Source organism: Melanerpes formicivorus, unplaced genomic scaffold (genome assembly GCF_026170545.1).
Source record: "Melanerpes formicivorus ecotype bairdi unplaced genomic scaffold, bMelFor1.0.p_v2 SCAF_1331, whole genome shotgun sequence".
NCBI lineage: Eukaryota > Metazoa > Chordata > Aves > Piciformes > Picidae > Melanerpes > Melanerpes formicivorus.
This window is the reverse complement of record NW_027143683.1, coordinates 35,651-51,018: the sequence shown is the minus strand read 5'-3', so window position 1 is coordinate 51,018 and position 15,368 is coordinate 35,651. Positions and strand designations below refer to the sequence as shown.

At 68.5% G+C, this 15,368-nt stretch overlaps 2 protein-coding genes across 2 annotated transcripts; one reads left to right on the top strand and one right to left on the bottom strand.

Annotated features, from left to right (window-relative positions):
- Window positions 1-487: 487 nt before the first annotated feature.
- LOC137461183 (bifunctional polynucleotide phosphatase/kinase-like) lies at window positions 488-7,393 on the top strand. Its single transcript, XM_068171033.1, is given in 21 exon segments — window positions 488-667; window positions 955-1,001; window positions 1,421-1,704; window positions 1,856-1,862; window positions 1,942-2,021; window positions 2,480-2,537; window positions 2,631-2,642; window positions 2,644-2,739; window positions 3,150-3,203; window positions 3,205-3,222; window positions 3,803-3,817; window positions 3,819-3,852; window positions 4,130-4,197; window positions 4,795-4,882; window positions 4,985-5,056; window positions 5,489-5,556; window positions 5,835-5,895; window positions 5,898-5,949; window positions 6,027-6,114; window positions 6,852-6,913; window positions 7,172-7,393. Coding segments are annotated over 21 exon segments (1,503 nt in total). The 5' UTR covers window positions 488-555; the 3' UTR covers window positions 7,299-7,393.
- RUVBL2 (RuvB like AAA ATPase 2) lies at window positions 7,391-15,231 on the bottom strand. Its single transcript, XM_068171036.1, has 15 exons — window positions 14,537-15,231; window positions 14,025-14,073; window positions 13,840-13,895; window positions 13,038-13,179; window positions 12,075-12,204; window positions 11,491-11,557; window positions 10,889-10,995; window positions 10,406-10,499; window positions 10,188-10,311; window positions 9,373-9,467; window positions 9,177-9,295; window positions 8,743-8,862; window positions 8,406-8,535; window positions 7,802-7,916; window positions 7,391-7,495 (listed from the first exon to the last, which is right to left on the bottom strand). Exons 1-15 carry the CDS (start codon window positions 15,062-15,064, stop codon window positions 7,470-7,472), a joined length of 1,902 nt encoding a protein of 633 aa, XP_068027137.1. The 5' UTR covers window positions 15,065-15,231; the 3' UTR covers window positions 7,391-7,469.
- Between the last annotated feature and the right edge of the window lie 137 nt (window positions 15,232-15,368).

Here is a 15,368-nt window from a genome sequence, read left to right as displayed (position 1 = left end):
GCACAGGAACCCCCCCAGGCCTTCCCAATCCCTTCCAGTGCCCCCACCCCCCACCCCACAGTCCCTCTTCAGTCTCTTGCAGTCGCCCCAGTGCCTCTCCCGGTGCCCCCTTGTGCCTCCCCAGCCTCTCCCAGTGCCCCCCCCAGTGCCTCCCCAGTGCCCCCCAGCCTCTCCTAGTGCCTCCCCGGCCTCTCCCGGTGCCCCCCAGTGCCTCCCCAGCCTCTTCCAGTGCCCCCCAGTGCCTCCCAGTGCCCCCCAGTGCTCCCCAGCCTCTCCCAGTGCCCCCCAGTGCCTCTCCCAATCCCCCCCATTGCCCCCGAGTGCCTCTCCCCGCTCCCCCCCAGCCTCCCACCCCCGCGGGCAGGACCCAGCGCGGGCGGGAGGACCGATCCCAGCCTGCACCGCCAGGGGGCGGCGCGGAGCCAAGCTGCCGGAGGCGTGGCCGGCGGGACCCTGGGGGGGCGGGGGGGGGGGCGGGACGGAAGGACCGGAAGCTGCTCGCCCCGCGCCGGCGGCGGCCTCGTTCCCCGGGCCGCGACGTCACTTCCGGCGGGGATGGAGCTGCGGGGCGCGGGCGGCGCGGTGCCGTTACCGGACGGCCAGGCCGTGGTGCTGGGCCGGGGGCCGCTCACCGGCGTCACCGACCGCAAGTGCTCGCGCCGGCAGGGTGCGTCCCGCGCGCGCCCCCGCGCCACCGGGCACCGCCCCCCCCCCGGGCCCCGCCCCTCGGGACCCCCCCAGAGCCTCCTCGGAACCCCCTCGCGACCTCAGACCCCACCCAGCCTCCCCGAGACAGCCCCAGGACCCCCCCAGGGGACTCCCCTCGAGCGCCCCCACAGCCTCCCTGGGAGCCCGGAGGCCCTCCTCAGTGGGACCCAGCCCCCCCCAGGCCTTCCCCGGTGCTGGGTTTGGGGGGGGCGTGTCCCTGATTTCGCCATTCCTCTTCCCCCCCAGTGGAGATTGTGGCGAATTATGCTGAGGGCACTGCCAGGGTCACCCAGGTGGGTCTGGGGGGGAGGCTGAGGGGGTTTGGGGCATTCGGGGGGGGGGGGGTCCTGGGGAGGTCTGGGAGGGTCCTGGGAGGGCTTAGGAGGATCCTGGGGAGGTCTGAGAGGGTCCTGGGAGGGCTTAGGAGGATCCTGGAGAGGTCTGGGAGGGTCCTGGGAGGGCTTAGGGGGATCCTGGGGAGGTCTGGGAGGGTCCTGGGAGGGTTTGGGAGTCCCAGCAGGTCCGGGGGGGGTGTTGGGAGGGTCCTGGGGGGGGGCGTCCTGAGGGGGTTTGGGGCCATCCTGGGGGAGTCCTGGGTGGATTTGGGAGGCCCCCGAGGGGTCTGGGGGTGTCCAGAGAGAGGGGGAAGGAGCCCCCAAGTAATTCTGGGGACCCCCTCTCCCCCCTAACTCTTTTTTTCCCCCCTCCCCAGCTGGGGGTGAACCCCACCTCCGTGGGGGGGCTGCCCTTGGGCCGGGGGGGGCACAGGACCCTGCTGCCCCACAGCACTCTCTGCCTGGTCAACAATCTCTACCCTTACCAGCTGCACCTCCTGGACCCCCCCAGAGCCCCTTCCCCACTCGAGGGGAGCCCCCCCCCAAAAAAAAAGCCTCCCCCAGATCCTCCCTCTCCCCTCCCACCCTCTGAGGAAGGCTGCTGGCAGCAGCTCGGCTCCCTCCTCATCTTCAACCCCCAGGACTGTTGCCCAGCACTAAGGTAAGGACTGACCCCCACACCCCAATCCCCCCTCAGTGCCCCCTCCCCATCCCCCCCATTCCCCTCAGCCTCCCCCCAAGCCTCTTTCTGTTTTGTTTTGAGATCTAATTAAGCTCTCAGGGCTCCCCCAGACTCTCCAAATCCCTTGCAGCCCCCCGGCATATCTTTTTGACCCCCCCCCCAGGACCCCCCCCCCAGCCCTCAGCATCCCCCCCCCCCTTTTCTTGTGCCCCCCAGGTCGCTGGGTTTGACCTGGACGGGACCCTGATCACCACTCGCTCCGGGAAGGTCTTCCCCACAGGGCCTCAGGACTGGAGGTTTGGGGGGGGCCCTGAGGGGGTCCTGAGGGTCTTTGGAGGGAACTGGGGGGGGGGGAGATCCTGAGAAGGTTTGGGGGAGCCTGAGGGTCTTTGGAGGGTCCTGGGGGGGGGGAGATCCTGAGAAGGTTTGGGGGGGCTTGAGGGTCTTTGGAGGGTCCTGGGCGGGGGGGAGATGCTGAGAAGGTTTGGGGGGGCTTGAGGGTCTTTGGAGGGTCCTGGGGGGGGGGAGATCCTGAGAAGGTTTGGGGGAGCCTTGAGGGTCTTTGGAGGGTCCTGGGGGGGGGGAGATCCTGAGAAGGTTTGGGGGAGCCTGAGGGTCTTTGGAGGGAACTGGGGGGATCCTGAGTGGATTTGGGGGGGGGCTTAAAATTTTTTTTGGGGGGTATCCTGGGAGATGACTTTTGGGGAGCTCTCTCCCCCCCCCCAGTCTCTGCTCCCTCTCTCCCCCGCCCCAGGATTCTGTACCCTGAGGTCCCCCGGAAGCTGAAGCAGCTGCACCAGGAAGGCTACAAGGTGGGGGTCTCCCCCCCAAACCTCTTCAGACCCCCCCAGAATCCCTTCAGGAGCTGCCCTCTGACCCCCTCCCCGTGTTTTTTGCCCCCCCAGCTCGTGATCCTTCACCAACCAGCTGGGGATCTCCCGAGGTCGCCTCCCGGTTGCTCATCTCAAGGCCAAACTGGAGGCTCTCTGCCAGCTGCTGGCTCTGCCCCTCCAGGTCCCTCAGCCCCTCCCCAGTCTGGGGGACCCCCCCCCCCAGACTCCTCCCAGCATTGGGAACCTCCACCCAGGACCTCCCCCCCTCCCCCCCAAAAGCTTCCTCCCAGCTCTCAGTCAAGCAGCTTCCCCCCAGCTCCCTCCCGTGGGGTTCCCAGTGGGTTCCCAGTGCCCCCCCAGTTAGGTTCCCTGTGCCTCCCAGTGCCCCTCAGTGGGTTCCCAGTCCCCCCAGTGGGGTTCCCAGTGCCCCCCAGTTAAGTTCCCAGTGCCCCCCAGTGGGTTCCCCAGTGCCCCCCAGTATGCCTCACTTTGCTCTCAGAGGCCTCCCAGTGTCTCCCAGTCCTCCTCAGGGACCCCCCCCAGGCACCTGGGACCCTGCCCCCCAAGCTGTTTGCTGCCCTCCCAGTACAGGTACTGGTGGCAATTGGGCCAGGGCTCTACAGGAAGCCTCTGCTAGGCATGTGGGGACCACCTCTGTGAGAAGGTGAGGGGGCACTGGGGGCACTGGAGCCGCTGGGAGCACTGGGAGCCGCTGGGGGCACTGGGAAGCCGCTGGGGGCGCTGGGAGCCGCTGGGGGCGCTGGGAGCTGCTGGGGGCGCTGGGAGCTGCTGGGGGCGCTGGGAGCTGCTGGGGGCGCTGGGAGCTGCTGGGAGGCACTGGGGGCACTGGGAGCTGCTGGGGGCACTTGGGGGCACTGGGAGCTGCTGGGGGCACTGGGGGCTGCTGGGAGTTGCTGGGGGGCACTGGGAGCTGCTGGGAGCTGCTGGGGGGCACCGGGAGCTGCTGGGGGGCACCGGGAGCTGCTGGGGGGCACTGGGAGGCACTGGGAGCTGCTGGGAGGCACTGGGAGCTGCTGGGAGGGACTGGGAAGCTCTAGGAGCCTGCTGATACACTGCTGGGAGGGAACACGGAGCTCTGGGGGGCACTGGGAGGGACTGGGGGGCACTGGAGGGCACTGGGAGCTTCTGAGGGGGCAGTTGGTCTGGACTGGCTGGGGACTGGACTGGCCCTGGACTGGTCAGGACTGGCTTAGACTGATCTGGACTGGTCTGGATCCCTGCAGGCCAACGACGGAGTCGCAGGTGTCGGTGCCTGACAGCTTCTATGTAGGAGGTGAGAGAGGGGGCTGGGGGGAGGGGTGAGAGGGGGGGCTGGGGGGGGGTGGGGCTGGGGTTCTGGGGAGGGTCCCCAGCAGGCATGGGGGTCCTGGTGGGGGAGGGGCTATGGAGCAGTTTGGGGGTCCTGGGGGAACGCCTGAGGGTCTTGGGGGTAGGGATCTGGGGGGTTGGGGGTCATGGGGGCGGTTTGGGGACCTGGGGCAGGGGAGTTTGGAGGTCTCAGGGAACTTGGGGGGGGGGTCCTGACCCCACCACCCCCCTGCCCCCCCCAGACGCTGCAGGCCGCCCCCAGCTGTGGGCCCCAGGCCGCAAGAAGGATTTCTCCTGCAGTGATCGATTGGTGAGGCCCCCCCAGGGCCCCCCCAAAGCCCCTCCCCAGGGCTCCCCCCCAGGGGCCCCCCCCCCAATTCTGGGGGACTCTTCCCAGGACCCTCCTTGACCCCTCCCTGCAGTGGGAACCCCCCCAGGAGCCCCAAAATCGACCTCCCCCTTCCCCTGCTCAAGGACCTCTTCCATCCCCCCCACAATGTCCATCCCCATGACCCCCCCCGACCCCCAGCCTCTCCCCCTGACCCCCAGCCCCTCTCCATGACCCCCCTGACCCCAGCCCCTTTCCATGACCCCCCTGACCCCCAGCCCCTCCCTGTGACCCCCCTGACCCCCAGCCCCTCCCCGTGACCCCCCCTGACCCCCAGCCCCTCCCATGACCCCCCCCTGACCCCCAGCCCCTCCCTGTGACCCCAGCCCCTCCCATGACCCCCCTGACCCCCAGCCCCTCCATGACCCCCCATGACCCCCAGCCCCTCCCCTGTGGACCCCCCCCGACCCCCAGCCCCTCCCCGTGACCCCCCCCTGACCCCCAGCCCCCTCCCTGTGACCCCCCCTGACCCCCCCAGCCCCTCCCATGACCCCCCTGACCCCCCAGCCCCCTCCCCAGTTTGCTCTCAACGCTGAGCTCAGCTTCCAGACTCCAGAGGAATTCTTCCTGGGTTGGGCTCCGGCACCCCTTTGACCTCCCGACCTTTGACCCCGTGAGTGCCCTCTGTCCTTCATCCTCTGTGCCTTTGACCTTTGCCCTCCCCTGACCTTTGCCCTCTGCCCCCCCCCCAGCGCAAGCTCCGCCTGAGGCCTCCCCCAGGCCCCTCCCGGAGCCTCCCTGCTGGGCTCCGGCCCCGAGCTGGTGGTGGCCGTTGGGCTACCCAGGGGGTGAGTGACCTCTGCCCTTTGACCCCTGGGCTCCCCACCTCTGACCCTTCCCCCCCCCCTTGCCCCAACCTTAGGGGCTGCTCTGGGACCTCCCTCTGTCCCCTAAATCTTCTGAGACCCCAAATCCCTCCCAGGAGCCTCAGGATGCTTCTCCCCCCAAGCCCCCCCAGGGACCCTCCCCTCCCCCCCTGCCACCCCCCTCCCCCCCATTTCTGGGACCCCCCAGACCCTCCCAGGAGCCTCAGGATCCTTCCCTCCCGTGGGACTCTCCCAAGCCCCCCCCAGAGCCAAGCCCCTCAGGTCTCATGCCAGGACCCCTCAAATACCCCCAGGGGGACCCACCCCAGGACCCCCCCCAAGGCTCTCAGCCCCCCAGATCTTAAAACCTCGCCCTTTGACCTCTACCCTGACCCTCTGACCTCTGTCCCCAGCTGGCAAATCAACCTTCCTGAAGTCTCACTTCGTGCCTGCTGGCTATGCCTACGTCAACAGGGTAAGGCCTGGAGCCCCCCGAGCCCCCCAGGACCCCCCTGAGCCCCCCAGGACCCCCCCTGAGCCCCCCAGGACTCCCCCACCCCAGCCTCTTTAGATTTCCCTTTGAGACCACCAACACTCCCCCCTCAAGACTTCCCCAAGACCCCCCAGCCCCTCTTTATCTCCCTTTGAGACTCCTGGCCCTCCCCCAAATTCCCTCCCAGTCCTCTCAAGACACCCCCAGGACCCCCCAGACCTCCCCAGGCTTCCCCCCAGGAGCCCTCTGTGCCCCCCCAGGACAGCCTGGGCTCCTGGCAGCGCTGTGTGGCCGCCTGTGAGGCTGCCCTGGCCAGGGGCCAGCCGTGGTGGTCGACAACACAAACCCTGACCCCGAGTCCAGGCAAAAGGTGAGGCTCAGAGCCGGGGGAGGGTTTAGGGGTCCCTGTGGACCCCTCCCTGATGGTTTGGGGACCCCTACCCCCCACCCAGGTACGTGGCCTGTGCCCAGGCAGCCTCTGTGCCCTGTCGCTGCCTGCACTTCACAGCCAGCCTGGAGCAGGCCAAACACAACTGCAGGGTGAGGGGGGGGGGGAGCTGGGGGGGGCTCGGGGAGGGGTTGGGGGGGGACAGGAAGGGGCTGGGAGGGCGCTTGGAGGAGCTTCTGAGGGTCTCATGGCAATTTGGAAGGGGTTGGGGGGGCTTAAAGGAGGTTTCAGGGGCCCTGAGGGGACTGGGGAGGACATGAGGGACCTGGGGGAGACAGGAGAGGGCTGGCAGAGGGCTTTGGGGGTCTCAGGGAGGTTTGGGGGGGCTCAGAGGTGTTTCGGGGGGTCCTTGGGGTGCTTAGGGCTGGCTTTGGGGGGTCTCAGGGAGGTTTTGGGGGGCTCAGAGGTGTTTTGGGGGGGTCCTTGGGGGGGCTTAGGGCTGGCTTTGGGGGTCTCAGGGAGGTTTGGGGGGACTCAGAGGTGTTTTGGGGGGGTCCTTGGGGGGCTTAGGGCTGGCTTTGGGGGTCTCAGGGAGGTTTTGGGGGGCTCAGAGGTGTTTCAGGGGGTCCTTGGGGTGCTTAGGGGCTGGCTTTGGGGGTCTCAGGGAGGTTTTGGGGGGCTCAGAGGTGTTTTGGGGGAGTCCTTGGGGGGCTTAGGGCTGGCTTTGGGGGTCTCAGGGAGGTTTGGGGAGGGGCTTGGTGGTGTTGGGGGAAGGGTTTTGATGTTTTTTTTGAGGGATGTCCCCCCAAAGCCTCATCTGGGTGCTGGGGGGGGTGTGGGGGGGTGCCTGACCCCCTGCCCCCCCATTTTTGGGGTGCTGCCCCCCCAGTTCCGGGAGCTGACACAGAGTGACCACGTCCCTGTCACTGCCCCTGTGCTGCACAGCTACAGGTCAGGAGGGGGCCTGGAGGGGCCTGAGGGGGATCTGGGGGTCCCTGGCTGGGGGGAATCCTGAGGGGGATTAAGGGAGGAGGACTGGGGGGGGGGGGGGGGGGGGGGGAGGGTGTCCCTGGGGGGGTCAGGAGCCATGCTGGGGGGAGGAGGTCAGAGTGGATTTGAGGGCTTGGGGGTGTCCCCAGGGAGGATTTTGAGGGGGGGATTTGGGGGGGGTTGGGTGGTCTTTGACCTCTCCTCTCCCCTCCCCCCCAGGAAGCGCTTCGTGCCCCCCTCCCCCTCGGAGGGCTTCACTGAGGTCATTGCTGTGCCCTTTGTGCCCTGCCTGGCCTCGGCCCCTCCCCCCCACCGCAGGCTCTTCTTCCTCTTCAACGATGGCTGAGACCCCACCCGGGACCCCCCTCCCCCCCGGACCCCCTCCCCCCCACCGTGACGTTCAAGACCCTGTCCCAAATAAATTTGCCCCCCAGCAGCCTGGGGCCAACCTGGCATTTATGGGGGGATGAGAGGGGGCGGGGCTAGGGGCGGGGCTTATGGAGGGGGCGGGGCTGCATCACGGCGTCTCCATTGATTCAGCCTCTGTGGAGGGAAGGGGAGGGGGGAGGGTCACCAGTGGCCACCAGTACGGACCCAGCGGCCTCCCAGTGCCCTGCCACGGTCTCACAGACCCCTGCCCTTCACCCCGGGACCCTCCCAGTCCCTCCCAGTCCCCTCCCACTGCCTCCCAATCCCCTCCCACTGCCTCCCAATCCCCTCCCACTGCCTCCCAATCCCCTCCCACTGCCTCCCAATCCCCTCCCACTGCCTCCCAATCCCCTCCCAGTCCTTTCCCAATCCCCTCCCAGTCCTTTCCCAGTCCCCCCGCTGCCTCCCGGTGCTGCTCACTCAGCTCGTTGAAGAGGAAGGCCTCCTGGTACTCCCTCATGTACTGTGTGGAGCGAGACTCGTCCAGGAACAGGGAATAGACTCTCTTGATATCCTCCACCTGCACCTCTGAGCCCTGGGGGGGGTCCCCAAATTTCAGAGGGGGATCCCCCAAAACTTGGAGGGGTCCCAGGACCCCTCCTGACCTCCGCAGGTCTCCCCCAGCTCCAGAGACCCTCTCCTCAAATCCTCTCCCCCAGGAGCTGTTCAGTGTCCTGCACCTGCAGCTCTGAACGCCCCAGAATTGAGGGAGGGAGGTCCCCAAACCTGCCCCCCATTTGCCCCCCATGCTACCCAGATGCTGCCCCATCCTGTCCCAGTCTATGCTCTGTCCTGCCCCCCATGCTGCCCCCCATCCTGTCCCTATCCTGCCCCCCATGCTGTCCCCCCATCCTGTCCCCATCTTCTCCCCATCCTGTCCCCATTCCATTTCTCTTCCCATTCCCATCCCTATCCTGTCCCCATTGTGTCCCCATCCTGTCCTCATCCTGCCTCCATGGTGCCCTCATCCTGTCCCCATGCTCTCCCCATCCTGCCCCCCATCCTGCCCCCCCCCGTCCCCCACCTTCCTCTTCCTGGCCACCAGGCTGGCAGCAGTGATCAGCTGGATGGCGTAGCGCAGGGAGGTCTCCAGCCCGATCCGGGTCAGCACCGAGTAGGCATCCTCAGTCATCTCCACATCCTCCTCCTCGCACCTGGGGCCCCCCAGTGCCAGTCAGGGGGGGCAGGGCCTGGCCAAGGGGCTCCAGGGGCACCCAGAGGCATAGGGAGGGGTTTGGGGGTGCCCCGAGGGGTTTGGGAGGCACCCGGGGTGGTGAAAAGGAGCCAGGGGCACGTTGGGGGGGGGGGGCACAGAGAGGCCTAGGGGAGGGGGTCTGGGGGCTCCCTGGGGCGCCCCCCACCTGATCTTGAGGATCTGTTTGGTCTCCTTGTCGCTGTAGGGGGCGGTGGAGATGATCAGCAGCCGGTCCAGCAGGTCGATGGGCAGCCCGTGGGGGCTCTGGTAGTTGGTGCCCCGGATCCTGCAGCGGGCAGGGGGCACAGGCAGCTCAGGGGCAGGGGGCAGAGGCAGCTCAGGGGCAGGGGGCACAGGCAGTCAGGGGTAGGGGGCACAGGCAGTCAGGGGTAGGGGGCACAGGCAGTCAGGGGCAGGGGGGGAGGAGGGGCTGGCAGGCTCAGGGGCAGATCGGTGGGGTGAAGGGGTCAGGAGGCTCGGGGGCAGCTCTGGGGGGGTTGAAGGGATCAGGAGGCTCAAGGGCAGCTCTGGGGGGGTTGAAGGGGTCAGGAGGCTCGGGGGCAGCTCTGGGGGTCCCGGGGGGCTGGGGGCTGCCAGCACCTGGTGATGCCTCTGTTGGTGGCCATGATGAGCACCGGGGCCATGTCGCTCTCCAGGGCTCGGTTCAGGAAGGAGAAGCACTCAATGTCCAGCATATGAACCTCGTCGATGAACAGCACCTGGGGGGCAGGAGGATGTTTGTGGGGGGCTGCTGATGGGGTTGAAGGGGCTGGGGGGGGTCTCTGGGGGTCCTCACCCCGGGGATGACGTCGGCTTTGCCTTCCTCCCTCCACTCGGCCACCTTGGCGTTGATCTGCTCCCGGACCTCCGCCTTGATCTCCCCGGTGTCGCCTGGGGCAGCGGGCAGGGGGCTCAGGGGGGCGTGGGGGGGAAGGGGCTTTGGGGGGCATTTGAGGGCGTTGTGGGGAGGCAGGGGGCAGTTTTGGGGGTGGTTAGGAGGGGCTGGGAGGGGCTTTGAGAGGGTTATGGGGAGGTTGAGAGCAGGTTTGGGAGGCCTGGGGGTGGTTAGGAGGAGCTGGGAGGGGCTTTGGGGTTCCTGTGAGGGCAGTTTTGGGGGCTCTGGGGCCAGTTATGGGGCACTTAGGGGTCAGGGAGGTGTAGCCAAGCCCAGCAGGAGGAAAAGCTGGGCTGGGGAGGAGCAGTGTGGGGGCTGCAGGGGCAGATGGGGGGCAGATATGGGGCCCTTGTGGGGTAGGAGGAGGCAGTTGGGGGGCAGGAGGGGGCAGTTGGGGGGCAGGGAGGTGTAGCCAAGCCCAGCAGGAGGAAAGGTTGGGCTGGGGAGGAGCAGTGTGGGGGCTGCAGGGGCAGCTGAGGGGCAGATATGGGGCAGGGAGGACCCTTGTGGGGCAGTTGGGGGGCAGTGAGGTGTAGCCAAGCCCAGCAGGAGGAAACCCTGGGCTGGGGAGAAGCAATATGGGGGCTCCAGAAGCAGCTGGGGGGCAGATATGGGGCCCTTGTGAAGCACTTAGGGGACAAGCAGAGCACTTGGGAGGTAGATATGGGGCAGGGAGGACCCTTGTGGGGCAGGAGGGGGCAGCTGGGGGGCAGTACCCGAGAAGAGAGCCAGGAAGCCCTGGGTCCTGCTGTTGATGACGTCGATCTCGTGCAGCGACACCGTGTGCACCACCTCCTTCCGCTTCTGCAGTTCCCCGTCAGGGCACTGCACAAACTTCGTCTGTGGGGAGATGAGGCGCAGACAAAGGGCAAGGAGGGGTTCAGAAGTACCCCCAAACCTTGCCCTGCCCCCCCAGCTGCCCCCCAGCTGCCACCTGGGAGCCCATGGCGTCGTAGTCTCGCGCCCGGGTGAAGGAGCGGCCGAGCTTGGAGATCTTCCCGGTGGCTTTGTCGATGGTGATCACATCCCTGGGCAAGGAGCAAAGCTGTCGCTCTGGGGCGCCCCCTCCCCCCTTTCGGGGTCCCCCTCCCCCTTTTGGGGTCCCCCCAAGGGGTCTTTCATCTCATTTCCAGCTCTTTTCATCTAACTTTGGGCCTCCCAGGCCTCGGTTTGGCCTCTTTCAGGCCCCACGGGGAGGCCTCGTTCAGGGTCCCCCCCCTCCTCAAGCTGCTCAAGTTCGGGGTTCCCACCTCTCTTTTGGGGTCTCTCCACCCCAGCTCAAGCTCCTCAAGCCCCACTTGGGGCTCCCAGCCCCCACTTTGACCTTCTCTTGCCCTGTTTTGATGACCATTTGGGGCTTTCTGACCCAATTCTCATCTCCTCCCCCCCAGTTTTGGGGTCCCCCCCCTCGACTCACCCTGCCTGCACCTTCTCCTTGGTCAGGGACTCAATCATCTTGGTGCCCAGGTCATAAATGGTCTCCATCTCTGTGGTCTTCAGGGTCAGCTTCCCCACTTTAGTGCCCTGGTGGGAGGATGTTGGGGTGTCCTGAGCAATTTTGGGGTGTCCTTAACTACTTTTGGGGTGCCCTAAGGAATTGGTGAAGATTTTGTGGGGCTCCAACTCATTCTGAGCCATTTTGAACTCCTCTGGGAGACTTCTCAGACCCTAGAAAGCTCTGGGGGCTTTTCTGGGGGGGGGGCCCTGAGAAGTATTGGGGTACCCCAAAGAACTTTTGGGGTGCCCAAAGGACTTTGGGGGAGCCTGAGGCACTTTTGTGGTGCCCTGAAAGGTTTTAGGATATCCCCTGGATACTTTTGAGGCACTGAAACAGGTTTGGGGATACCCTGAGGAACTGCTGGGCTGCTCTGAAGTGAATCTTGAAGCATCTCAAGACCGCTTGGGGCCATCCTAAGGTGCTTCTGCAGTGCTCTGAGAGCCTGGGGGGTACCCCTGGATGATCCTGGGGCACAGGGGCAGGCTTTGGGGGTGCCCCTGGGGGGGCTGGCTGCCTCTCACCGTGCCGCTGGCTGGCCGATCGATCTGGATCTCCACCACCTCCCCCTCGATGATCTCTGCTTCCTCCCTAGGAGTGAGCGCCCCCCAGCGGCCTCAGCGGGGGGCAGGGCACCCCCACAGGCCTCAACAGGGGGTGGGGGCAGGGCAGCCCAGGGCAGGCACCCCAGGAAGGAGAGATGGGGGCAGGGCAGCCCAGGGGGGTGACCTCCAGGGGGCAGGGATTGGGGCAGGACAACCCAGGGGCTCACCCTGGGGGCAGGGGTGGGGCCAGGGGTGGGGGCAGGGCAGCCCAGGGGGGTGACCCCCAGGGGGCAGGGGTGGGGGCAGGGCAGCCCAGGGGGCAGGGGTGGAGGTGGGGCAGCCCAGGGGTGTCACCCCCAGGGGCAGGGGTGGGGGCAAGGCAGCTCAGGGGGGTGACCCCCAAGGGTCAGGGGTGGGAGCAGGGGCAGGGCAGCCCAGGGGGTGACCCCAGGGGCAGGGTCGGGGTCAGGGTCGGGGGCAGGGGCAGGGCAGCCCAGGGGGGTGACCCTGGGGGCGGGGGCGGGTTCAGGGGCGGGGCGAGGGGCGGGGCCAGGGCTCCTCACTTGATGCGGACGCCGATGGAGCGGCGGAAGGCCTGGGTGAGGGCCTCGGTGCGACTCATCTCCAGGGAGAAGATCTCGCTGCCGGCGATGGCGGTGAAGGGAGTGTCGGCGCCCAGCGCCTGCGCCATGCCTGCAGGCGGCACCGCGGGCCTCGGGGGGTGCACCGCGCCGGGGGCTGCGGCCGCCCCACGCCCTGCCCCACACCCTGCCCCCATGCCCCGCTCCCACCACCCTGCCCCACGCCCCGCGCCCCAATGCCCCGCCCCCCACACCCTGCCCCCACCACCCCACCCCCCACGCCCTGCCCCACACCCTGCCCCCACGCCCCGCCCCCACCACCCCACCCCCCACGCCCTGCCCCCACCACCCTGCCCCACGCCCCGTGCCCCAATGCCCCGCCCCCCACACCCTGCCCCCCACACCCTGCCCCACGCCCCGCCCCCAACGCCCCGCCCCACCACCCTGCCCCACGCCCCGTGCCCCGATGCCCCGCCCCCCACGCCCCGCCCCCACGCCCTGCCCCCAACGCCCCGCCCCCACCACCCCGCCCCCACCACCCTGCCCCCACGCCCCGCCCCCACCACCCTGCCCCCACGCCCCGCCCCCACCACCCTGCCCCCACCACCCTGCCCCCACGCCCCGCCCCCAACACCCCGCCCCCAGCTGCCCCCCTGCCCCACCTCATGGCTCCCCCACCCCACCTCGGGGCTTCCCCATCCCACCTCGGGGCTCCTAGGCCCCACCTCGGGGCTCCCCCACCCCACCTCGGGGCCCCCAGACCCCACCTCGGGGCTCCCTTAGCCCCACTCTGAGGTCCCCACCTCAACCCCACTCAGTTTCGGGGGTTCCTCTCCTGGCTTTCTGGAGGGCCCAACCCCCTCCTCATCCCTGGCCTCCTTCCAGCCCCTTCCTCCTCCCCAGGCCCCACTCCAGGGCTCCCCCCGGCGCCCTCGTGGTGCCCACCCATGGCTATGGCGGTCTTGCCGGTGCCGGGCTGGCCGGCGATCAGCACCGCCCTGCCGGCGATCTTCCCCTCCTTGATCATCTCCAGGATGACTCCGGCTGCCCTGCGGGCTGCCAGCTGCCCCACCATGCCCTGCGACACCTGGGGGGCGAGGGGCAAGTGGGGGGGGGGCCCCGACCCCCACATTCACCTTCGGCATTAAGAAGTTCCAGAGCCCCCCCAAGAGGAGCCCCCCCGAGACCATGGCTGCTGCCCAGGCGCTCGGGAACCCTCCCAGGACCTCCTCATGTCCTTGACCCCCCCCAGCCCCCAAAGGAGTTCCCCCCTAGTACAACCCCCCCCACCCATGGGACCCCCCCCACCTTCAAGACCTGCCCAGGACCCCCTAATATGAGCCCCCTCCCCCCTCCCTAAGACCCCCAATAGGAACAGCCCTACCACGGGAACCCCCCCCAGGACCTCCTAAAATCCTGAGACACCCCCTCAGGACCCCCCACACCCCCCTGTGGTACTCCCAGCATGACCCCCCCAGACATTCTGAGACTCTCCCCCAGCAGGACCCCCCAGGACACTAAGAACTCTCCCAGCAGACCCTTCCCCACCTTAGGACACCTCCAAGCCCATATCCCCCTCCCCGATTTTGAGACCCTCCCCCCCAGACTGCTATAGGAGACCCTCCCCACTCACCACCCACCCCCCCAAGCCCCTCTCTCCTTCCCCCCATACATCCTCCCCCTCCCTTACACCAACACAGATGCCTCAAGGACCCCCCCGGGGGGCCTCCCCCCCCCCCCCCATTACCTGCCGTGGCTCCAAGGCATCGTCCAAGCCCAGCCCTCGAATGTGGGAGTGGGCACCTGGGGGGGGGCAAAAAGGGTCAACCCACCTGGCAGAGGCTGCACCCCCACCTCGGGGACGGGGGCACCCCCAGAAGGGGCTCAGCCCCCCCCGGGAGGCGGTGGGGGGTGGGGTCCCCCCTGGCTCACCGATGCGCTCGATCCTGGTCACATCCCGGACCTCAGGCACCTTGGTGGTCTGGGGGCACAGAACACGAGGGGGGATTGGGGGGGGGCTCTCAGGGACCCCAAAACGCAGGCCCCACCCCCACCCCCAGCTCAGCACCCCCAGGAGTGTGCCCCCCCCCTTCCCGAGTCACCCCCCAAAGCTCTCCCCCCCCATTTACTCTGCCCAGGAGAAGGCCTTCAGGTGCCCCCCCGTCCCCCTCAGGTCAGGACCCCCCCAGGCTCCCTCAGAGCCCTCTCGCGACACCTCCCCCCCCCACCCACTCGAGACTCTCCCCACAGCCCCTCAGGACCCCCCCAGGCCCTGCCCCACCGCCCCCGACCCGCTCAGATGCCCCTCACGACCCCTCCCGCCCCCTCAGGGCCTCCCCAAACTCCTTCAGGACGCCCCCGGACCCCCTCCTGGCCCCTTCTCGACCCCTCCCAATCCCCCCCGGGACCCCCCGAGGCCGCTGCCCCCCCCCCCGGCCCCGCACCGCCGTTGCCATGGTTGCCTCGCGCGGCCCTCGCGGCTCTCTGCTGCCGCGCGCCGGAAGCGGCTCGGGGCGGGAACCGGAAGTAGGCAGCGGGCGCGAGGCCGCTCTGGCAGCGCCTCTCGATGGTGCCCTGAAGGTCCTCCAGGAACTCCGCCAGCCCAGGGACGGGGCTGGGCCCCACAGGTTGACCCACAGCCCGGCGTGTGCCCCACAGCCCGGCGTGTGCCCTATAGCTGCCCCACAGCCGCCCCACAGCCCAGCCTGTGCCCCATGGCTGCCCCACAGCCAAGCCTGTGCCCCACAGCCCGGCGTGTGCCCCATGGCTGCCCCACAGCCCAGCCTGTGCCCCACAGCCCGGCGTGTGCCCCATGGCTGCCCCACAGCCCAGTGTGTGCCCCACAGCCCGGCGTGTGCCCTATAGCTGCCCCACAGCCCAGCGTGTGCCCCACAGCCCAGCGTGTGCCCCATGGCTGCCCCACAGCCCGGCATGTGCCCTATAGCTGCCCCACAGCCCAGCCTGTGCCCCATACCTGCCCCGCAGCCTAGCGTGTGCCCCACAGCCTGGCCTGTGCCCTATAGTTGCTCTACAGCCCAGCATGTGCCCTATACCTGCCCTGCAGCCCAGTGTGTGCCCCACAGCCCAGCGTGTGCCCCGTAGCTGCCCCACAGCCTGCCATGTGCCCCACGGCCTACCCCATAGCCATCCCTCAGCCCCACCCTGTCCCCTAGCCTGCCCCCCACCGCCTGCCCTCCCCTCCCCCACTGCGGGCCCCCCCATCGCCCCTTTAAGAGCCTCCTCCCCACCCCCCGACACGTGCGCCTCTGCCCCCCT